The sequence below is a fragment of the Sarcophilus harrisii genome, chromosome 1 (assembly GCF_902635505.1).
Source record: "Sarcophilus harrisii chromosome 1, mSarHar1.11, whole genome shotgun sequence".
Taxonomy (NCBI): domain Eukaryota; kingdom Metazoa; phylum Chordata; class Mammalia; order Dasyuromorphia; family Dasyuridae; genus Sarcophilus; species Sarcophilus harrisii.
The window spans coordinates 610,546,373-610,571,850 of record NC_045426.1 but is presented as its reverse complement, the minus strand read 5'-3'; the positions used below and the strand labels follow the sequence as shown (position 1 = coordinate 610,571,850).

The window sequence follows — 25,478 nt, the reverse complement described above, 5'->3', positions numbered from 1 at the left end:
ATGTGCCTCAGATTCAGCTACTAAGTTAATAACAGACTGCAGTAAAGATTGGTAGAGGTAGTTTCTATATGGGGAAGTATTCTAAAATAAAGAAAACATATTCCGTGCAAATTCTGGCATCATCTACTTAGATTTTAAGTCCTGGAGAGGAAAAAAAATTATTTCTTAACCATCTATGCATCATTCTTAGGCTCTAAAGATAATACTTTATACATAATAGGCATTTAATAAAATGAGGTTGAAAACAAGAATGAAAAACATTACTAGTTATCATTTATATTGGAGCCAAAAGATTTTGATCTGGAAGAAACCTGAGAAGGCATCTAATCCAATTTGTTATTTAACAGATGAGGAAACTCTTTCCCCAAATAGGCAAAAAGTTAGTTATGGGCAGTGACTCAAGTCAGTGCTCTTTCAACTGTACCATACTACTCTCTTCTAAGCCTTGTCTCAAAATTATTTCCTTTCATCATGCTTTATGCTTTTGCCCAATTGTACTCATTCTATTCCGAACACATATACTTTCCGACTTTCACAATTTTGTTTATGTCATTTATTATGTCTAGAATGCCCTTCTCCACAAACTGAAGTACTACTCATCCTTCAGAGTCCGCTCAAATACCACATCAATCATGTTGCTTTCTCAGATCTCTGACCATAACCATCTCCAATCCTCCACATTTTATATTTAAACCCTCTCCCAGTTTTTATCTCAATTTAGCATCCTATCCACTATGCCACTTATACGCCTCAATTATGATGACATAAAGTGTTAGCACAATAGCATATATCAATAGCTTAGTAAATATTTGTTGTCTTGACAAATAAAATGGATAAATTTTTTAAATATAAAATATCTAAATTAAAATAACAAGAAATGAATTTTTAAATATCTCAATCTAAAAAAAATAAAAATGAACAAGCCATAAAGGAAGCACCAACTTTTTTTTTAATTTATTAGAATTTTTTACTTTTTTATTAAAGCTTTATATTTTCAAAACATATGCATGGATAATTTTCCAACATTAACCCTTTCTGTTCTAATTTTCCTTCTCTTTCCCCCACTCCCTCCCCTAAATGGGAAGTAATCCAATATGTTAAACATGATAGAAATATATGTTAAATCCAATATATACATTCATATTTATACAATTATCTTGCTTCACAAGAAAAATCAAATCAAAAAGGAAAAAAATGAGAAAGAAAATAAAATGCAAACCAACAAAAAAGAGTGAAAATGCTATGTTGTGAATCACACTCAGTTCCCTCAGTCCTCTTCTCTGGGTGTGAATGGCTCTCTTCATCACAAGATCATTGGAACTGGTCTGAATCATTTCATTGTTGAAGAGAGCCAGCATCAAAGTTTAAAAAGCAAGAACAAATAACCTAGGACCAGATGGATTTACAACTGAATTTCATCAAACTTGCAAAGTCAAAATTCCAATGTTATTTGAAAAAAATCAGTAAAGAAAGATTCCTATAAACAAATCAGATGAAGGAACAGAGATCAAAGAGACTAAATCCAACATCACTTAGGAAGCTATTGAAATAATATGGGCAAGAAGTCTGTTCTAGAGTAGTTGTGGCATGAGTAGCTGAGTATAGATATGAAAGATGTTGAAAAACAAGAATCAACAAGATTTGTCCATTAATTGAATGGGGGTGGAGAGAGAGCTTGAGTGACAGAAAGTAAAGTTTCAAAGATGACTCAAAGTTTGCAAATATAGATGGCTGGAAGATAGAAGTATTCTCAACACAAACTCTAAAGAATAGTGAGAGTTAAAGGGAAATAAAATTAGTCTATTTTGAATTTGACTTTAAGATGCCTATGGAAAATTTAGGTTGAAATGCTAAGCAAGCAGTTGGAAATACAAGAATGGAACTCAGAAGAAACATGAGCACTGGATATGTAGATTTAGGAGTTAATCTGCATAGAGATGGAATCCCTGTGAGTTAACAAAGAGTAGATAAAGGTGAAGAAACCCCAGAACAGAACCTGGGGTTATGCTCATGATTACCTGGCAGGTCATGAAGGATGAACTTATAAGAGGTAGTAAAATGGTCTGATAGATAAGAAGAGAATAATAAAACAATGTCATATGTATACTTATTGTGTATCTAATTTATATTTTAATATATTTAACATATACTGGTCATCCTGCCATCTAGGGGAGGGGGTGGGGGGGTAAGAGGTGAAAAATTGGAACAAGAGGTTTGGCAATTGTTAATGCTGTAAAGTTACCCATGCATATATCCTGTAAATAAAAGTCTATTAAATAAAAAAATAAAAAATAAAATAAAATAAAACAATGTCATAAAAACACAGAGAGAGCATCTGAAAAGAAAAGAGTAATCATTAGTGTCTAATGCTGCAGATAGGTGAAGAATGAAAAAAAAAACTCAATAAAGAGATCATTAGTAACTTTAGAGAGAGCAGTTTTAATTGAGAAATAGGGACAGAAACCAGATTCTGAAAGACTGAGAAATTAGTTAGAGGTGATGAAGTCAGGCAGGCATTTAATAAGTATGTATTAAGAACTTACTCTGTGCCAAGCAGTAAGAATAGACAACTTTTTCTAGAAATTTGGCTGCAAGAGGAAGAAGAGATTCAGAAAGATAGCTTGAAGTCAAGTGATAATTTTTTTAAAGATGGAAAGAGAAGGTACAGACATGTTTGTAGATAATAACAACAAAAAGATCTAGAGATAAGAAGAGTCTGAAAATTAGGAATTCCCAGAAGATATTGGAGGTAATGGGATCAAATATACAAGTAGAGGGGTTGGGAATGCCATCTCTATCTCAGAGACTAGAGAAAATAAAGAGAGAGCACAACTAGATTTCCCAGTGAAGAGAACTGGCTCTGGAGTCAGGAGGAACTGAGTTCAAATCCAACCTCAGACACTTAACACTTACTAGCTGTGTGAGGCTGGGCAGGTCACTTAATCTCAATTGCCTCTCAAAAAAAGAGAGACAGACAGACACAGAGAGACAGAAAAAGAAAGAACAGAAAAGGAAAGAGTTTGGTAGAGAGGAATTTGAAGTATGAAATTGTGGAGAAAAGAAAGTAAATGATGGGAGAGTTTCCATTTTTTCAGAAAAGTCTGAAGAAAGGCCCACTCTTCAAATGGAGTGAGGAGGCAGTGATATAGGTGTTTGACATAGGTGTTTTGAGAAGAAAAAAGGTTTGAACCAGTTGCTGTGTAGAGTGCAAAAGAGGACTGGTCAAAAATAAATAAAAGAACTGATGTGAAGCAATAAAGGCCTAGTTGAAATAACAAAAGTTTAGTGGAACCAATCAGTAGGCATATCTTCCTTCAATAATTAAGCAGACATGCAAAAGGCATAAGGTGAGAATAATTCACAAGTGGAATCTGGAAAAGAATAAGGTGAAAGAGCCAAGTTACTCAAGGCCAGGACACAGTGGAAAATTGAACTATGAAATAAAAACATTTGAAAGGAAGAAAATAAGGCAAAAGATGATGGCCCAGGAAAGCAGAAAGTTCAATGACAAAGTTGTGGTAAGGATGGATGATGGTTGAAGAGGGACCCCAGAAAAGCTGAAGCGACAGGAGGTTATGGTCAAGTAGAGCCATCTCAAAGTTAAAATACCATGAATGTGGAATAATTAGAAATAATGATGATAAGATTAAGGGCAGCTATCTCTGTGTGGCTGAGGTATAATAAGGAGGTAGATGCTAGGAGCTGAGAAACCTGGTAAACTGTAAAATGAGGTTATTTGAGGGACATTAACATGGAAACTGACATGCCCGAATATGAGGATAGGATCAGCAATAAAGAAGATGGTGAAACAGATACTAAGCTCCTTGAAAAAAGCTACAGAATGTTGTGGCATTTAAAAGATAAATGCTGACAATACTATTACACTCTGTCTTGGTCAAACCACACTAAAGCACTGTGTTCAATTCTAGAGACCACAATTTAGAAAGAATATAACTAAGCAAACAACTAACAAGTATTTATTAAACATTTACAATATTCAAGGCACTGTGCTAAGAACTGGGAAATACAGAGAGGCAAAAATACAAGCAGTTCCTGTCTTCAAGGAGCTTACAATTATAATAGAGGAGATAACATGCAAACCAATAGGTACATACAAAATATATAGGCCAAATAAAGGAAATATTCTCTATAGATGGTAAGGCTCTTCAAAAACTCCTTTTCACAGATGATATACTAATTTCATCAAGCCTTAGTATACAAGAAGGTTTTTTCAATAAGTACAATCAAAATAAAATGAACACTGTTCAGATTATAATGTGCCCATTATTAGTCACTTATGTATTACATATGTGTATATGTATGAATAATAAGCTCAGCAAGAACTGAAGGATTTGTAAGCTAAATTACATTTGAGAAAATGCACAGCAAGTTCAATGATCTCAAGAAAATTATTCTTTGCTACCAAAGCCCATTTTTTAACTACCAATATTCTCCCAGGGATGCTATTTGGCTACAAACATGAAATACCACAAGAACCAAAATTACAGATGACCCAAAGGAAAATGGAAATATGGATGCCAGATATAAACAGCTAAAGGATACTGCCAAGAATATTTCTCATGTGAAAAATTATGTAAAAGGCAATATCAATGATATGTAGGACAAAAAAAATTTTAAAAACAAGGTGAACTAGCCTATGTAATAAGAGCAAGGGATAATAAATAGCCTAAATGCAATCCCAGCATCTACAAAATATATAATCAAATGGGCCTCTAACAACTTGGGTGGGTACTCTATAAGGAATTTATACAATGGCATAAATATGATATGTTGCCTTAACTGTACTTCTACAAAAATTCTAAGGGTTCTTTCAACTGTACTTCTACAAAAATTCTAAGGGTGAAAAGAACCCATCACAATCCTTTGCACATAACAGGCACTTAACAAATACTAGCTGAATTTAATTCTTAAAACCATATAGGGTGAAAAAGCATAGACGTTAGCATTCAAAATACACTCTTTCAGGGGGTAAAGGCAACAGGATTTTGTAAAAACAAAAACAAAATCAACAACAACAACAAACAACACACCTCACATTTATAGAAACATGAATGTTTTTTAAGATACTTTCCACATAATAATCATGAAGTAGGTAGTTTAAATAATATACTATTCCCATTTTACAGATATAGGTACTATCACTCAAAGAAATGAAGTAATTCCCCCATTCATCTCCAGTTTCCTAACTCTGAGAGTCCTACATTCTTATCCATGTGGATAAGCTGCCTTTCAAAAAGATTTTGCTTAAATACCCAGCACCTTTTAAGTTAATGGAGTAACCAGTACAATATCCTAATTTAAAATTAGCAAGTTTGATTCTTTCCTTTCAAACATTTGTCAATTACAGGTTGGGTGGGAAGGCCACTAAACAAGGTAAAAGTCCTTCTAATTGTACCAGTCAGCTCTGTCCACTAGACATACACAGGCATAGAAGAGACTGCCATTGTGATTGCCAAAAAAACAAAGAACAAAACCCTTAATTCAGACATCAGGCTATACTTAGTCACCCTATGACATAATTTATGCAGAAAATGTTTATTTCTATGATGCTACTTCATTATCCCGCCTTTATTTTCAGCCACACTTTATATAGACAGTGAAATAATTAATAGATACTGCTGGCCATAGAAGGAGGAATACCTGAGTTTAAAGCCAAGCTCTAATATATTACCAACTGTGTGACCATGGGCAAGACAATTAATCTTTCTGAGCCTTACTTTTCCCATCTGGAAAATGGGGATAATAATATTTCCAATACCTCTAAGGTTCAAGTCAGATAATATATAAAAAGTTACTTGCAAACTTAATGTTACATAAATATTAGTAGTACTGTCTCGGCACAAAGAAGGCACTTGATAAATGTTTATATTGCTACAAAAATATATTAATAATAGTCAAAATCAAATACTCTTAAAATAATTAATCCCTAAAATATGGACCTGGATCATTAGTCATCAGGTATTAAAAGTGTGAAATTGTGTAAAGAAACTAGGCCAACATTTTTTATAAACCATAAAAATTAAGCTTTCAATCAAATTGCTTGTGGCCCAAAAAATATTCTAAGACACTGTATAGTACAATGAATAGCATTCTGATCAGCCTAAGCAGCAGCGTGGTACAGGAAAAGGACCCTGAACTCTGAGTTAAAAGACTTATGGTTAGAACACCTTAGTCCTGACTCTGTTCCCTACTTATTATACAAATCCCAAAATTTAAATTGAAAAAACACTAACTCATTTTAAGACAACTTCACTTCTGGATAGCTGTTGGACATCTTTCCCAACACTGAAGTTAAATGTGTTTCTTTGCAACTTCCAACCATACTCCTAGACTTTGGGGTAAACAATACAAGTCTTTCATATTATAACCCTTTGAATACTTGAAAACAATTTTGTTTCCCCAAAGGATATAGGCAATCATCTGTAGGTCCTTCTACCAATCATCAAAATGGCATGAGCCATCCTAGTTTTCCTCCCCTAGATAGTCTCCAGCTTATACATGTTCTTTGCATGTAAACTATGCATGTAAACACAAAGAATTAACACGTTATTCCAGAAGTAATGGAGGGCAGTAGAATAATTATCTCCTAATTCTTATAATTCTCTTGTTTTGTAGCTGTTGTGTCACTGTTAACTCATACTGAAATTGCAGTTTATTAAAATTCCAGATCTCTTTTCAGGAAAATTGCTATTTTTTAATTTTTTTTTAATGTCTTCCCCACCCCCCACTTAATTTTAGTTTTTACCTCTCTATCATTATTAAATTTCATCTTACTGGATTTGGCCCAACATTTTGGCTATTGAGATATTTTTGCAGTCTGTCGTCAACTTTGTTAACTATCCCTTCAAGCTTTGCATTATCAGCAATCACTTATTCAATAGAATTATCAAATATGGTACCTGTGAAAATACTTTGTAAACTTCAAACTGTTATACAAATATTAATTAATAAGCATTTATAAATGCCTACTTCGCATCAGACTTTGTAGAAGTCAAGATATGGAAAAATTAGAAAAAATTGGAGCCAAGAGATCCCTAATTCAACCTCTTCATTTTTATAGAAGCTATGATTCAGGCCCAGAGAACAAGCTAGTTAGTGGCGAATACAGGGCTAGAATTCAAAGTCCAATACTCTTTCCACTACACCATAACTACACTACTTAAATTAGATAACTGATCCAATGTCTAAAGAGAACACAAGTGTTGAAAGAGATCAAATATCCTCACGATATAAAATTTTCCCAAAAAATTAAAATAAGCTCTGGTGTCCTGGGCCAACTAAAGTATCCTTTGTTCTTTATCAGGACTGTTACTTCAATATCAAATCCACCTCCAAGAGGCCATTATAGACCCTAAGAGTTATGTTAACATCCATTAATTATATGTAAACCACATAATACTTTTAAGTGAATGCTAGGGAATACTACAACTCTAAAAAGGTTATGAATCAAGAAGGATATATATATAGATATAGATATATCAGCTCAGTATAAATAACTTCCTAACAATTAAAGCTGCTCAAAAATTGAATTGGTTGCTTCTAGGATAAACAATTGCTGGGAATTCTTGTTAGAGGATTTATATTTCACAGAGTGATTAGATAAGATTATATCTAAATTCTCTTCCAATCTACAAGTCTATAATTTATTTTCTTTCTGTAGTATTCCCTTCTTTTATCCAGTTACATCATATAAATCAAAAGAGGTTTATTGACCTTTACTATTTGTAATTCGCTATAGTGGGATTACAAAATGGTTTAAACATAATCCTTGTCCTCAAAAAGCTATCTGGGAGAGAAGAAAGGAGAAAAAAGTACTGGGAGGATTTGATGAAAAGAGAAAAGTGTAACTAAGCCAAATAAGCTTGAACAACTAACATCAAATATCTAGCAAAACTTTTTACCTTAAAAAAAGATAAAATTTGCTTAAGCACAAGAAAAAAATCAACAAGAATAACTTAGAAATTATTTGTTACATAAAGCACACAAACTCTTGATATACAAAAATACTTTTATTCAATTTTTTACATGTGTGCATTCAAATTTCAATTTTATGAAGTAAAATAGAAAAACCTAATTCTGTGCCCATCTCGTTGGGCACTATTTACAAACCTGGAGGGTGTTGGTATTCACATCATGCAAAAGGAAAAACAAATATGTGTCCCAGCATTATTCCATTTTCCATGTCCGTATGCAGAAATCAGTTCTTATTGCCAAATCGATGTACAAAGTCAGGTAGTGTGTATATAGCTCCCCATCCAACCTCAGGATTCATACTGATAAAATCATTCAGGTTCATTTTTGAAGCTAAGAGAATGCACAAAAAGAAGTGTATAGTGAGAAAAATAATTTTCATTTAATCACAACATAATTCAAAGAGCTAGAAGTACATCTATTTAAAAAAAATAAATAAACTGGAATTTTAGAATTGAGAAGTCCCTTGGAGAGCTAAAGTCTCTATTTTCCTACAGAAACAGAAGTAGAGATGTGAATAACACAGAAAGAACTAGAATCCAAACCACGTAAGTCATAGTCCAGTGCTTTTTCCAAAAGAGTACTTTATTCATGTGCATGAATATATATATATAATATTTAGAAATATTATAAATATATTACAAAGACATACTATTACACAATGGGCAACTCTACATTATAATCCTTATAACCAATGGGGAAACAAAATATATTTTTCCTACTTGGCCCATTTTTCATGCTTTGAATTGGGATCACTAAATTTTTTTTGTTTCTATTACTTTTATTTTTTTCTGGCTACACATACACCAATTTTTTAAAATACACATTTTTTTATGAATTATGTTGGAAAAGAAAAATCAGAACAAAAGGGAAAAACCACAAGAGGAAACTAAAAAAGAAAAAGAAAAAAAAACTGAACACAGCATATATTGATTTACATTCAGTTTCCATAGTTCTCTTTCTAGATGCAGGTGGCATTTTCTTTTTTCTTTTTTTTTTCTTTTTTAATAATAGCTTTTTATTTTCAAAATACATACAAAGATAAATTTTCGACATTCCCCTTGCAAAACCTTGTATTCCAAATTTTTCTCCTTCCCTTTCCCTCATTCCCTTCCCCTAGACAGCAAGTAATCCAACATAGGTTAAACATGTGCAATTGTTCTAAACATATTTCCACATTTTTCATGATGCATAAAAAAAAAATTCAGATCAAAAAGGGAAAAAAATGAGAAAGAAAAAGAAAAAGAAGCAAACAACAAAAAAGGTGAAAATACTAAGTTGTGATCTACATTCAGTCCCTATAGTCCTCTTTCTGGATGCAGATAGCTCTCTTCATCACAAGTCTATTGGAATAGACCTGAATTACCTTATTGTTGAAAAGAGCCACGTCCATCATAGATGATCATCACATTATCTTCTTGTTGCTATATACAATGTCCTCTTAGCTCTACTCACTTAATTTAGCATCAGTTCATGTAAGTTTCCCCAGACTTCCTGAAACATCTTTAGCTGTTCATTTCTTATAGAACAAGAATATTTCATTACATTAATGTACTATAACTTATTTATCCATTTCCCAACTGACAGGCATCCACTCAGTTTCCAGTTCCTTATCATAATAAAAAGGGCCACTACAAACATTTTTGCACATATGGTCCTTTTTTTATGATCTCTTGGGATACTTTTGGATCAAAGAATAAGTACAATTTGACAGTTCTTTATCCATTTTAGTAATGAGTCAAAAAAACACTGTAAAAATCTTTAGTAAATTAAAAAAATCTGAAAACTATATTTCAATACCATTTCAATATAGCTATTTTGCTTTGTAAGTCTAGTTTTGCACATTTAAAAACATTACAGAAAGGGATCCAGAGCCTTCACCAGACTCACATGATAAAAAAATGTCAAAAATTACTGTATTGTAGTAAAAGCAGTATTTTAAGGATGATCAACTATGAAAGACTTCTATACTTTTCCTCCAATATGATACTCCACTGCTTTTTTTTAGTTTATTTCTTTTTAATACACATTGTTTTATGAATTATGTTGGGAGAGAAAAATCAGAGCAAATGGAAAAAACCACAGGAGAGATTTAAAAACAAACAAACAAAAACAAAACCAAAAAAAAAAAAAAAAACCAGAAAAAAAAGAAGTGTACATAGCATGTGTTGATTTACATTCAGTCTCTTTAGTTCTTTCTTTGGCTGCAAATGGCATTTTCTGTCCAAAGTCTATTGGGATTCCTTTGAATCACTGAAATACTGAGAAGAATCAAGCTTTCATAGTTGAATCATCGCACATTCTTGCTATTATTGTATATAATGTATTCCTGGTTCTACTTGTTTTGCTCAGCTTCAGTTCATGTAAATCTTTCCAGGTCTTTCTAATAATAAGCTTGTTCATCATTTTTTATGGAACAATAATATTCTATTATCTTCATGTACCACAACTTGGTCCGCCATTCCCCAATTGATGGGCATTAATGGAGTGCATTTTCATTGGCTCTCCCCATGTCCGGCATTGTTTCTATTTGTTTCCTGATTTACTTCAAGTATCGGCTAAAATTCAAGTATCCTCAGTTCCTATGTATCATCAGTGTTGAAGTATGAATATTTCATGAAGGTAGTATTTAAATTGGTTGTTGCTGTTTTTTTGTCCTTTCATTCTCAAAGAAGACCATGATATCACAGAGGTAATGCCATGATAAGCAAGTGAATTGGATTTAAGTGAGGGAGGTCTGTGCAAGGTCACCTGCCTCACTTTCCCCTCTAGAGCCATCTAAGTTCAGTGACAAGATATAGATCAAGATAACTGGAGATGGCCCTGGATGCAGTGGGAGACTTTGGCCTTCTTAAGCTAAGGTCTTCAATAAGTCTCAATTTGACAATTCAGTGACTAAGGCTAGGTACCAATGGAGGCAAAGAATCTCCTTTCACCTAGCCTAAAAAAAAAAAAAAAAAAAAAAACTAAATAAATAAATATATAAATCTGGGAGAGGAAACCTCTAAGAGTTTCTGACCAAATTAGAAGTGATTGTTATTTACTATCATAGTCAATCAGGACCTAGGGCCGGTTGGTGGTCAATAAGAATCAGATTGGTTTTAGTTTAAACCCTGGTCCTTAAGAAAGAAATCTAGCCAGTAAACCCCAAAATATCTTGGGAGGGTTCAGAACTGCAAAAGAGGGGGCAAAAAGCTTTTAAGAGCATGATAAGGGTATAATACTCTATGTAGACAGAGGGAGGAAAAAAGGAAAGAAATGGGGAAGGAGGGAGGGAAAGAATAGAAAAAGAAGAACTGGAGAACTTTCCAGATAGAGATGACATCATGTGTGGAGGCACAGAGATACAACAACACAAAGTACATTCAGGAAATGGTGAAAATCAGTTTGGATATAGATGATCATTTTAGAATTATTAGAAATATAAAAGAACGATAAGAATAGCTAGCTTTTTTATATCATCTATTGTGTGGCAGGCACTATGTTAAGAGCTATACAAATATTTTCTCATTTGATCCTCACAACAACCCTGTAATATAGGTGCTATCATTAGTCCCAATTTACAGTTGAGAAAACTGAAGCACAGGTTAAGTGACTTGTTTTGGGCTATACAGCTACTTACATATATGAGGTCAGATTTGAACATTTTTACTAACTACAGATCCAACATTCTACCCAAAAGAGCTACCGACCCTACTGGAAAAAAGTAGTGTGATACTACAGAAAATAGCAAATTTAGAATCAAAGGATCCAATTTTAAATTCCTGGGTCTGCTATTTATTACCTGTGATTCTGGGCAAGTCACTAAACCGCTTTACCCCAATTTCCTCAACTATAACATGAGGCATTCAACCAGATTACCTCTGAAATCCCCTCCAACTCCAAATTTATTTTGTGTAATAGGCAATGCAAGTATTATCCCTATCTTGCAATACAAGTCTAGAGGCTCAGGAACACTATGACAAATTCCTTTTTTAAAACTACTTCATATCTAACAAAGAATAATTAATGACATGAAACCCTTGCACATGTCTATTTTCACTTTCTCTTAAAATAAATGCAGCCTTTTTAAAATTAGTAAGGCCTATACCTATTATTAGAAAGCTTCTCATTAAAATTAAATTGTTACAAAGGTAGCCATTACATCTCAAAATCAGCTCTCTGTCTTATCTCTCCAAATAACTAACCACACTATATACCTTTGAAAGTCACATATCAAACAATTTTAGAAAGAGATACATTTTGGTTATTAAAAATTTCAAAGATGACAAATTTTCTTATTTGCAAACTCAAAATACATTAAAAGCAAAGAATACAGGTCAATGTTAATATCTCAGAGGTGCTCTATAGCTCTTAAAAAATCAGAATGAACTTTTTAATATTGAAAATGTTTTTTCATTCTTACCCTTAGCAGTGTTAATGATGTCATTAAATCTATATCATGACTGAGCATCCCACGTTCCCTGAACCTTGATAAAAATAATAACTTCCTGGAATTTATGACCAAAGAAGAACTAGAGATCATTATTGATTACAAAATAGAAAATTTTGATTATATCAAATTGAAAAGTTTTTGTACAAACAAAACTAATGCAGACAAAATTAGAAGGGAAACAATAAACTGGGAAAACATTTTTACAGTCAAAGGTTCTGATAAAGGCCTCATTTCCAAAATATATAGAGAATTGACTCTAATTTATAAGAAATCAAGCCATTCTCCAATTGATAAATGGTCAAAGGATATGAACAGACAATTCTCAGATGAAGAGATTGAAACTATTTCTAGCCATATGAAAATATGCTCCAAGTCACTATTAATCAGAGAAATGCAAATTAAGACAACTCTGAGATACACACCTGTTAGATTGGCTAGAATGACAGGGAAAGGTAATATGGAATGTTGGAGGGGATGTGAGAAAACAGGGACACTAATACATTGTAGGTGGAATTGTGAATACATCCAGCCATTCTGGAGAGCAATTTGGAATTATGCTCAAAAAGTTATCAAACTATGCATACCCTTTGATCCAGCAGTGTTTCTACTGGGCTTATATCCCAAAGAGAAATTAAAGAAGGGAAAGGGACCTGTATGTGCCAAAATGTTTGTGGCAGCCCTGTTTATAGTGGCTAGAAACTGGAAAATGAGTGGATGCCCATCAATTGGAGAATGGTTGAGTAAACTGTGGTATATGAATGTTATGGAATATTATTTTTTTGTAAGAAATGACCAGCAGGATGAATACAGAGAGGCTTGGAGAGACTTACATGAACTGATGCTGAGTGAAATGAGCAGAACCAGGAGATCATTATATACCTCAACAACGATACTGTATGAGGATGTATTGTGATGGAAGTGGATTTCTTCAGCAAAGAGAAGATCTAACTCAGTTTCAATTGATCAATGATGGACAGAAGCAGCTACACCCAAAGAAAGAACACTGGGAAATGAATGTAAACTGTTTGCATTTTTGTTTTTCTTCCCAGGTTATTTTTTACCTTCTGAATCCAATTCTTCCTGTACAACAAGAGAACTGTTTGGTTCTGCACACATATATTGTATCTAGGCTATACCGTGACATATTCAACATGTATAGGACTGCTTGCCATCTTGGGGAGGGGGTGAAGGGAAGGAGAAGAAAAGTTGGAACAGAAGTGAGTGCAAGGGATAATGTTGTAAAAAAAATTACCCAGGCATGGGTTCTGTCAATAAAAAGTTATAATTAAAAAAATAATAATAATAATAACTTCCTAATACCTTTTTTAAAAAAGATTCAGTGGTTAAAAAGATGTGAGCCAACACTTCACAGCTTAGTCAGCAGGTGGTGCAGGAACAACATGACACATAAAGCCTCTCTCCCTATGGCTAGAACAAGTCTACATTCTAGGTAGACAATTCACCCACAAATTATTTTTTACATAGTACTAAAATTAATACTTCAGGCCATATAAAAGAAGCCAATTGTCATATATACTTCTTTTTATTTTAAACAGGTCCACATTAACTTTTAAAATTGTTCCAGAAGTTTCTGAAATTACTGTGACATCCATTTCACAGCAAACCACTATTTTTTTTAGCTGTAACACTACACAACTAAAAATAATAGCTCACATTTATACCATACTTTGGTTTACAAAGCACTAACAAAAATCCAGTGAAAAAAGAAAGATACTATTAATGTTATATTATGATGAGAAAAATAAGATTCAAAGAGGCTGTGTTGCTATTTAACAACAGAAACATTTTACAGATCCATTCTTTCCCCAGAAGGGATAAAAAAACTTTTTTCTTCTTCTCACCCTGTCATTTGCCTGTGATCCAGGTATCATCCTCATCTCCCTCCCTCCACAACCCTACTCTCTAACCAAGTCCACCCTCTCTAAAAGATTAGTTTTTGTTTTATCTTACCTGAAACTGCCCTCCATGCTATTCTCAGTCAGATACTTGCTATTCAGTCTATATCACAGCTATTAACCTTATCTCCCTGCCACCACAAGCTTGAACTCTGTCTCTGGGTCCCCTAGGGTTGAAAAAAATCTTTCCACTTCTTCACCAAGACTTGGTACCTGATATATAGGTAGAGAGGGAGAAGAGTCAAAAGTCATACTGAGGTTTCAAATCTCAGTTACTGGCTTTCAACAAATAAACTGGCAGAAGGAGTAGCTTGAGGAAGGTAAGATGATACAATATAGAAATCCCTTATACTATGCTTTTTATTATATTTAATTTATATGATGATTAATTTTAATCACTTGATGCTGATTTTTGGAAAGTTCATTTACTTGGTGGCAATCAAATAAATATTTTAGTTACCTCCAATCATCATGAACCTTTCTTTCTTCTTCTATAATCTCCTTTGCTCACGAGACTAATTCTTCACTCCACTATTTTCCAATATTGGATGGACAGGCAAAATAATGATCAATAAAATAAATTGTGAAAAGTAGATTAATCACTTAATCTCTCTATGCTCATTTCCTACCTAATAAATATACCAAAAATACTAATACTTGCCACTTCTTACTTCACAAAATTTTTATAAAATCAATAATCTTATAGATTATTGATAATCTTTAGAAAGGGAAAAAGATGTTCTGTAAAGTAAATTGAAATAACTGATATTAATGCCATACAAATACAAAGTAGTCTACCTCCAGTTTGAATGCACGGGTAGGGAGGAGGTGGTTCTCTCCAATTTCCGCTGGAATCTTTCATATGAGATCGGTCAGATGCAAAATTCTTCAAATATAAGTCTGCTCGAATCACTCTAAATTTTCTAAAATTAAATCAAGCACTTGTATCAGAAACATTTCTCTAACAGGATGTACATATGATGTGTAAGTAAAGTATAGCATGCATTTCAAAAGGTGACATGTGGGACAATTTTCATTGATGAAAGAGCTAGCTCTGCTGCCTCCCATCCCTTTGGGGATGATGAAAGTGAGGTTATATCAAGGAATATCCCTAGTCAGAACAAGAACCTAGCCATTGGTACATAATTCTTCAAGTTAAGGCCAAATGCCAGTTCCACAATGATGTAGGGGTAAGTACATCATTGGCAACAGTTGTGCATGTGATAAGTAAAATGAGTTATTGTGCTTCTACTTTAAAAAGTAAAAAAAAAAAAAAAAATCACTATTTACTTGCTTACCTTCTAAATTGTGGGTGAATATCATCATCAGACTTAAAGGCTTCTTCTACATAAGTGTCAAAAGGGCATGGAAAAGGCAGCACAGTATCAAGATCATAAATGAAACTCTGTCCTCCACTTGAAACATGAAGCAAAACAACATGGTAATCCTAGAAGTAAAAGCTTAAGTTAACTAAGTCATTTTATAATTATGATAATAGCTCACATTTATACTTCCCCTTATAGTTTATAAAACCCATTCCTCAACTTTGAGCTGGGCAATACAATATTATCTCCAAAATAAAACACTTAAGCTCAGAGAATTTAAATTAAACCATCCATCCAAGACTACTCAGATAATAAATGGTAGAGCCTGAATTTGGATCCAAGTCTCTGGACTTGATATCTAATACTCATTCTATTATATCACTACTAGAGATCTATTGAACAAAGAAAATGAGGACTTGGGAGGTTGATTTTTGTTTTTTTGTGGGAGGGTTTAGAATATAGTCATTAAAAAATAAAGAGATGAATTAAGAATAAACATTTATGTTTATTACATTTACATTTTAATTTATTATTGAGATGAAGAAAAATCAACCATAATGTGGTAATCTTATAGATAATCTATGGTATATAATAATGATGAATTATTTGGGGGGAGTGTTTTAAGTTATCACATGCTGTGGATTGAAAGAAACCAAGTGAAAAATGATGTTGTTATTCAAAAGGACTTTGGATGTTTCCCTTTTTATAATCAACACAGATGCAACATTTATAAAAGTGAAAACAAAATATTTTACAAATTCAACTAATTTTTACACATAAATTGTACAGCTGCTCATCTTTCTATTAATTTTCTTTCCTTTTTTTTTTTTTTTCCTAATGACCTGTTTAAGAAGCCAGGTATTGTTAAGGGCAGAGGGAAGTATAGATATATAACTTTTATCACGAAATCATTATCACAGCTAAGCACTCTGGAGTATGAATGTCACTAATTAACAGATTCTTTTACCTCTGTAGTAGGAGACAATATAAAACTAGGTTTACAAATTATTTTCCTTCCTATAACCCTGTGCAGTAGTAAATACAAGAATGGTTCATATAGCGATACCAGTTAAAACTGTCGAAACAGCTATATCCAAAAACAAGTCTGCTTCTTGTGTCGAAGTAGTTAATGACTTTATCATAAGTCATCTAGAAACATATTTATCATTAACTGATCAGACCTCCTGAGTTTTTCAAAGTTTTATTTCTTTATAATACTGCTATGGTTATAAAAAAAATTGTTCTTCTGACAATGCTCACTTCATAATATATTACTTCATACTTTGTACCATTCCCTGAAATAACTGTCATTTCTTACAGTGCAATAATATTTCATTACATTCATATAACAATTGATTCAACCATTCCAAACTTGTCTTAAAAAAGCCACTTAAGGTACCTTTGATTCTAGGTATTTGATTTTATTTGTTTCTCTTCCCCTTTTAGTCTCCTTTTCTGGACCAAGAAATGTTTTCCTTGTGACTATTCCTTTCTCAATATTATTCTATTTAATGCCTTTACTCTCCTGCCCCCACCTTCTAATTCTGCTAATTTCCCTGTTGAGTTTGGTCTATTTCTATACTGAACTGGGTGTGTATATGTGTTCCACCTTTCTTTGTTCATTTCAGAGAAGAGTAAGATTCATCTGATGCCCCAAACTCCTTTTTCCATGTTCATATAGCTCAATTATGAGAAGTACTATGCTCTTTTCTCCTATCTATACTAGTACATTCCACTTACCCTTTCTTGTCTTTCTTCTCTTCTAACCTAAAAAACAGAACCAGTATGCCAACTGTTTTACTTTTCTTTTAAATTCTTTCAATACTCTTTGAAGATATTAATTTATTTCTTCTCTCTCTACATCAGAATGTTAGTACTACATACAGCTTCTTCTACGTGCTCAAATAAATTTACCTTTCTTGGTTTCTCTGAATGTTTGTCTTTCAACTCAACTCTGGCCTTTTTTTTTTTTTTCTTGAAAGTCATGTATCCCATTAAAGATCCATTTTTTTCCTCCATGTAGAATTACGTTGAGTTTGCAGAGTAAGTTATTCTTGTGTGCAATCCTATATCTTTTGCCTTTTAGAACATAATATTCTACTATCTCCTCTCATTTACAGAAGTAGCAACTAAATCTTATATCAGCCTGTTTGTAGTTCTTTTGTACTTGAACTGCTTCTTCCTGGATGCATGTAGTAGCCGTGATATTCCTGGGAAGAAGGATGTTAGCAGATGGCAGCTCAAGTAAGGTTTCATGTACAAAAATGGTATCTGAACCGTCTTAAAGGAAGAGAGCCTCTGAAGCAGAGGTAAAGAAAACTTAATTCCAAACGTGAAATATCCAATAAAAAGGCACAGGGTGTAGTTTTGCTAGTTGCTATAGTGCAAGAAAAGTGATGTACATTGAGCCTGGAAAGAGAGATTAAGACCAGGTCATAGATGGCTTTAAATGTTAACAGCATTTATATTTTTATCCCAGAAGCAATGTAGTAGATGGAGTAGAAGCTCCTATGGTCAAATTCTACATTTAAGATAGCAATGTGTATGATGGGTGAAAGTATGAGAGATCTGAGGCTGAGAAACCAATTAGGAGGCCACAGAAATAATCTACATATGACATTATGATGGCCTGTACTAGATAAATAGTTATGAGAGTAGAGAGATATGGACATGTTACAGAAGAAGATACAATAAGTTTTGTAACAGATTGGATATATGGGGAAAGAGAAAGTAAGAAGAAAATTACTTCTTTCCTCATTCTCATATCACATCACTCAGATATAGTATCCCATAAGAGAAATGATTGTTTCTTTCACATATTAATAACTAATTATTGAATTAGGACCAAGGTTTTTGCCCTTTTCTACTTCCTCATTCAGAAATCAACCAGTGTGGGAAATCTTGGGCAAAGACTTATCCACTCAGATAAGCTAAGCCATAATCAAACATAGTAAGAAATTCTAAATTTAGATAACTGGTGGATTGCTGCTCACTGTGTTTACTGAGACATGTCTTGGAAAAATGTGGATTCTCCTTTTTGTCAGAAAGGTAATATGAAAATTGACAAATCTCTTTGACCAAAATTTGAGTGTTCCATGTCACATACCCCAAGATCCTCACTGGAATAAGTTTCACCTCTCATTATAATATTAATACTCTCATTAATTGTTAATGAATCAGAGTTGGTTTCCACCCTCAGGAACACCCACTCTTCCAAGGAAATATAAAATATTGAGTCTACCACCATCATTCACCTTTTATCTAAGAGACACAGCTAAATGACCATTCCTTTTATTATATGTTAGCATTATTAATAAAATGATTAATTATCCAGAAACTGTCTTTCTCAAAACATTTTAAACTTCAGATCCAATAACTCCTCCTTCACCCCATCTCATGTGAAGAAATGGCCCTACTCCTTGACATGGCTTACCCTTCTTTATGCACAAGCTATGTCATTCCATGTCATCCGTTCCAGAAGATTTTTTACTTTGTTATCCCCACTCACATCTTCAGTCTCTTACTACCTATGGCTGCTTCCCTGCTACCTACAAACACTTCTATGACTTCTTCATCCTGAAATCCGTTAACCTCCTCTAGCTATCAACCTATATCTCTTCTTTCTTCATGGTCAAACTCCTTGAGAAAATCATCTACAATTAGTTCCTCCACTTCCTTTCTGAGTTGCATGGTAATAAATTTTTCAGCCACAAATTACAAAGGCTACCTTGAGACCTTGAAATTTGTGTCAATTTCATTTATTAAGTGCCTAAGTGAAAGGCCCTATGCTTGGCATTTGGAATATAAGTACAAGAAAGCTTTCAAGAAGATTAATTCCAATAATGCATATTATTAGTTCTAATAATAGCAACCACACTAACATAATCATGAATTCTTTATGTCATGAAGCCTTACCTTTATCATCAACATCATTTCTTTTTTTCTTTTTTCTTTCTTTTTTTTTTTTTTTTTTTTTTTTTTTTGCTGAGGAAATTGAGGTTAAGTGACTTGCCCAGGGTCACACAGCTAGGAGGTAATAAGTGTCTGAGAGCACATTTGAACTCAGGTCCTCCTGACTTCAGGCTAATGCTCTATCCACTGTACCACCTACCTGTCCCAAAATCATTTCTTTTTTATAAATAAATTAAATACCATCCAGAAATCATTTATAGATTGCCTTACCCAAATGATAGGTCCATCTCCAGGTCTGGCCTGCTGCTTCCAAATTGGGATCTACAAAATACAGGTTATTTCAGTTCAGCTGAATTTTCATTTAATCTTTCATATATATATATATAAAAGCTGATATATAATTAATTAGATATGAAGTAGCAGATGCTTTTGCCCCAGAAAACAAAACTAGAAGTAATGAATGGAAGTTTCAGGGAGATAGAATTTAGGTTTGATTTAAGGAAAACTTTCCTAACAATTAGAATTGTACAAAAGTAAAATAGGCTCCCTTAATAAGTACTGGATTCCTTTTTAATAGAAATCTTCAAGAAAAAGCTAAATGACCACTTGTTAACTATGTTATAAAGGAAATTCTTATTTAGGTAAGAGTTTAACCAAAAGGTCTCTGAGTTTTAGTCCAAGTCTGAAATCCTGTGATTCTGTAACATGGTTTTCTTTAAAGCTTGTTTTACTTCCAATGTCTCTAAAAATACATAATTATCAGTAGTTACTTGAATTTTAAGAACCCTAATTAACTCTTAAATAATAACAGGAGTTGGCTATACACAGCATTATAGAATTTAAAGTCTTTCCTCATAATAATCTTGTGAGGTAGATAGCAAAAATATCAATTTCCCTTTTACAAATGAAATCCAATCCTTAACAATGTACTTAATAATGTTCATCCAAATGTCTATTTTAAAATGTTTGTCTATTTTATAATATACAACTTAAAACAATAATTACAATAAAATAATCAATGATATTTGTATATCATATTAATTTTTGCAAAGTGCTTTATATATTATCTAATTCAATCCTAACAACAAGTCTGGGAGGCTATGTTATCCCTATTTTATAGATGAAAAAAACTGAGGCTAAGAGATATTAAGTGACTTGCTCAGGGTCATATAGCTAGTAAGCATTAGAAACAGTATATTAAATTGGATTTTCCAGACTTGAAGTTCAGAACTCCACCTCTATACCACTTAGCCCCTCACATATAATAAAGTCTTTTACTGTAAAATACTATTCTAAAGCTTGCATACCTTCCCTGCTACTAGTTTGCAACTTACCATCCTTCTCTCATTAGATATGAAGATGGCATAACATTCTTCTAGAGGATATTGGTCATGGTTTTTTATGTATTCACAAAGCTTCCAGATATTTTCTTCACTGAAATAAAAGCATTTAGTTTTTAACATTTTTATTTGATAAAATTTAAAGAAAATGTTATTTCTTCCTATTAAACAGAAGAATAAAATGATCATATTATCATTTAGCTATAAATTTAAACCCAAAAGACCACTAACCATTCTGTGATCTCTTCATCACTGATTATGTCCTAATGGCTATAGTTTTTAACTGCTACTGACACTGAGCTTTACTCACGTTTCCACTATCTTATGAATTACCTAAAATTGTGAGCTCAAATACAGTCAGTCACACCAACTTTTGACATATACCAAATAGGTTAATCTGTTTCTGTAGCTTCTAGGCAGCTACTTGACTGAAAATAACATTTAAAAATGAGTAACATGAATGGCACCAGAAATTCTAATCAATGCATATAAAATAGTCTTTCAATTTCTCAAGTCATGATAGTAGCTGCCTAGTCCTATTACTTTCCCATGACTAAGCAAAACACAGAAGCACAACCAGTCTTGAATTTATCTCCCCAAATCATTCCCATAATACCTTTACTGAAAAGATGGAAAAAAGACAAAAAATATTAAATTCCTCCTAAGTTCACACCCCAAAGTTTTAAGGTCCTAGGAAATTAAATCAGTATAAATTAGAACTAGAAAAGTACTGTTAGAACTGGAAAGATTCCTAAGAAATAATTCAATCTAAAGCCTTCATTTTATGGGTGAAAATACTAAAAGCCAGGGAGAAAATCGGATGTATGTAGCCCTGGTCCCTAAGGTAGTGCCAGAACTTATATTTTTTCTCCAATTTTCCCATATAAGCAACTAAAAAAGTCTGCTAACATTTGCACATTGCTGTTTTAAGGTTTATTTAAAAAAAAAAAAACAAACTCTTAGATACATTATCTTATTTGGTCCTCACAAATCCACATTATCCCCATTTTTCAGATAAGGTAACTAATAATCTGAAACTGATATAGCTGTGTATAAGTGTCAAGAGTAAGATTTAAATCCAGGTCTTTCCTTATTTTAAGTTCCAGATTCTCAAAGCCTGAACTCTGAAATTCTGAGAAATAACAAACCCTATCACTTACTAGTAAAGCAAAGAGTGATAATGTGGCATAGTAGACAGAGTTTTACACTTAAAAGCAAAGAAACTTCAATTTAAATGCCACTTTTGATAACTACCAGTAGACTATGAGCAAATCATTCAGCTTAGCTAAACCTGTTTTCTCTTCTGCAAAATGGGAATATTACCTGTGGGACCTTACAAAGTTGGGAGCCTGAAGTGACTTAACAAGTAAATGCACTGTTCAAAACTTAAAGTTTGCTGTAAATGTAGTACTATTTTTTATTATTATTAAAAACATATTTATACCTCTGCCTACAGACATCTAATTTTAACTATTTTAATCTAATGTTTTGCCAACAGTGACTTGGGGCAAATGTTTAAATAAAAAGCACTAGAATATGCATTTTCATCCGTTTCCTGGTTTTAAATGGAAAAACATAAAGGAAATCATGATTATATAACAGAATCTTAGAGCTGAACGGGGCATGAGGAAATTCAATTCAACAAACATTTATTTATTCAGCACCTATCCGCATAAGGCCCTGAACTTGGGATATAACAAAAAAATGTAGCCCAAATATCTGGTCCAAACCATCTTTATTACAGAGATTATGAAATACTCAAAAAACACAAGACTGTTTTTAAGAATAAGAGCACCTGGTTTAAAGGCTCTGCTTCCCCACTTAAAGACAGAATGATATACCATAACCCTTCCCTCACAGGGTGTTGAGGAAAAGGTGAAATAATATATGCCCAAGTGTTCTGTACTCTCAGACATTTCAGAAATCTATCACTGCAAATTAAAATAGTTCACATTTCTACAGCATTTTAAAATTTAGAAAATGTTTCTCCCAATGGCTTTCAGAAATGCAGTAACTGAAGGAGATGATTTGCCTAAACCAGTAAGACCGGTTACCTGGGCTGGAATCTTTCTCTTCCTGAATGGCATTTAGGGCTCCACTTATTAGACCATGGGGTCTCCTTAGTCTTAATTACCAGGATCGCCCAGTTTTTCACACCCCCAACTAAAAAAGGGACACTTCCACTGTTTTAGTCTTCCCCAACCGCCCCCTCGCCCTCACCAAAAAGAGGAACAATCTGCTTATTATTTTTGTGACAAGGGATTGTCAAACAACAAACTCCTTCCCAGCTCGCCTCCCTCAACCCGGAAAGGAGTTGTTGTCCTCTCCAGCATTGGGGCTCTGGAGTCAGGCGGCCCGGATTCAAATCCTGATTCTGTCATTTATTACCATTTTCACCCATACAATGAAGGATTTAGATTGAATTATTTTTTAGGAATTTTTACAGTTCTAACAACACTTTTCTAGTTCTCATTTATGCTGATTTAATTTCCTAGGACTTTAAGGGATTGAGTTCCCCGCCCCCCCCCCCCCCTTCATTTTACTGTATGAATGTGAAAACGGAGGCCCAAAGACTTGCCCAGGACGGGTCGCTGCCCCAAGCCCCGCAGGCCTCAGTTTCCCCAACTGTAACAAGGGGGGGAGGGGAGAGGGTTACTCGGTTACTTCCACTTGGGACCCCCTCCCGAAGATCCCGAAGGCAGGCCGAACGGGAGGGAAGGATAGGGAGGTGCGGCGCCAGGGGCCGGCGGGGAAAGGCCCGAGAAGGCGGCTACCGCAGACTCAGACCGGATCCGGGGGCGGGGACGGGGCTGGGGGCGGACCTCGGCGGGCCCCCTTACCAATAGCAACTGCTGTAGGTGCAGGCGTCCCGGGGCGGGCTAGCGGACTGGTAACCGCGGGCAACGGATCCCTCTCCCTCCATGGTGGACGGGCGGGCGGGCCTGGGCCCAATCCGGCCGGCCGGCCCGTCGCCCTCGGTCCGCAGGCCCGGGGAGCGCAGTCGGAAAGCCTGGGGACAAGGCCGCAGCAGAGGAGGCGAGAGGCCGCGAGGGGCGGGGCCGCGGAGCCTAGGGGGAGGGGCCAGGGGCGGGGCTGAGGAGGCCGAGGTGGAAGCCGGGGGGGCGGAGCAGAAACACAGAGGGCGACCTCGAGGAAGGGGGGAATGGGTTGGGGGCGGAGCCAGAGAGGGCGGGGCAGAGAGTTTTTGAACTTTTCTTGACTGAACTTTTGACTCAGTTGAGTATGGGATGCGATGCTTTTTTTTTAAGGGCCGAGGAAGAGGGATGGAGGCTTATTTTGCACCGCAGCGCGGGGGGGGGGGGGGGGTGGTGAGAGGATTAGAGACCATGGTTTGGTGATGGGTGCTAGCTAGGCCTGAACTTGTGATGAAAGATGGAGGGGGGAAGGGGGCGAAGGGAGGGGTCCTCCTCTTATCTATATTTTGCTGAGCAAAAAATCAGAACCAGATAAGGTCCTAGGTGAGGCAGCTCAGTAAACTGTCTTCTAGCACCGCAGAAATCATTCATCCGAGTTGAGCTCTTCGAAAATACCTGCGAGGTCATCCGGTCCAACCTCAGAGCCTGGATTTAGAGCTGGAGGGGGACCTGAAAGGGATCTGTTCCCGCTCTCTCCAGATGAGGAAACGCAGATGCCCAGAAAGGTCTAGTGACCCAGGGGTGGTGGGAGGACAGAATCAGGATTCAGACTCGGGACCCCGTGGGTTCCTTCCAGTTCCAGCCAAAAATCACATCTTCTGCAGGAATCCTTCCTCTTAAGACTACCATTTTATCCCTAAATCTGCCCTATTCCAGGGAAATCACAAGTTCAGGCCTAGCTAGCACCCATCACCAAACCATGGTCTCTAATCCTCTCACCATCCCTGTTATCCTTTTTTGAACGTTTCAGTTTGTCAGTGATTTAGCCCAAAATGAAACATCCTTAACTAAACTTAATACTCCAGATATATTCTGGAGTTCAGTGGTTCTACTTAACTTTTCTGATCTGGACACTGCTTCTGTCAGTACAGACTGAAATTCTGGCTGCCAGGTTACCAAGACAGCTCATACAGAACATGCTTGTGAAGTCCTTATCAAATGGAGTGTTGTCTAGCTATGCCTCTAAACTTAGAGAAGTGATTTTATTTTTATATTTGAAGTCAGTTATTCTTTTTCCCTTCACTTCCCTTTAATAACATCTTCAGTTCCTTCAAACCATATGGTGTGTTTACCACCATCATCCTTAACTTAGTTTCCCTTTGGCACTGCTTCATCTTTGTATAAATGTTTAAATAATTGAGCAGAAATAATAAAATGAGGAAAGGGGGAGGGGTGATATTGTGCCTTAAATATGGAGACCATTGGAAAAATAACAAAATAATAAAGAGTCAGAGGAATGAGGGCAGAGGTGGAAATCACCTTTCTATCCGAATTAGAGAGAAGGCATAAGGAGTTTTGAAAAGATATCAATAATAATAGAATCCCAGAATCTTGAATATATGAAAACAAACATGAGGGTATGGAGAATCTTAGATGGAAAGTCTAGTTGCCTTTTAAAAAGT

General features: G+C 34.8%; 1 protein-coding gene across 6 annotated transcripts in view; it reads right to left on the bottom strand.

Annotated features, from left to right (window-relative positions):
* The window catches only part of WDYHV1 (WDYHV motif containing 1), a 119,825-nt gene extending 95,836 nt beyond the window's left edge, over nt 1-23,989 (bottom strand). For 3 of the 6 annotated variants that reach the window (XR_004231090.1, XR_004231092.1, XR_004231091.1), the window contains exons 1-6: nt 23,761-23,988; nt 20,915-21,014; nt 19,851-19,901; nt 15,642-15,790; nt 15,142-15,266; nt 8,131-8,325 (exon numbers count right to left, since the gene is read on the bottom strand). Coding sequence is in view for 2 of the 6 variants with exons in the window: in XM_031947160.1 (XP_031803020.1) it covers nt 8,219-8,325; nt 15,142-15,266; nt 15,642-15,790; nt 19,851-19,901; nt 20,915-21,014; nt 23,761-23,843 (615 nt within the window). In the remaining 4 variants the exon portion in view is untranslated. The other 3 variants (XR_004231093.1, XM_031947161.1, XM_031947160.1) reach the window with 3 other exon arrangements.
* Between the last annotated feature and the right edge of the window lie 1,489 nt (nt 23,990-25,478).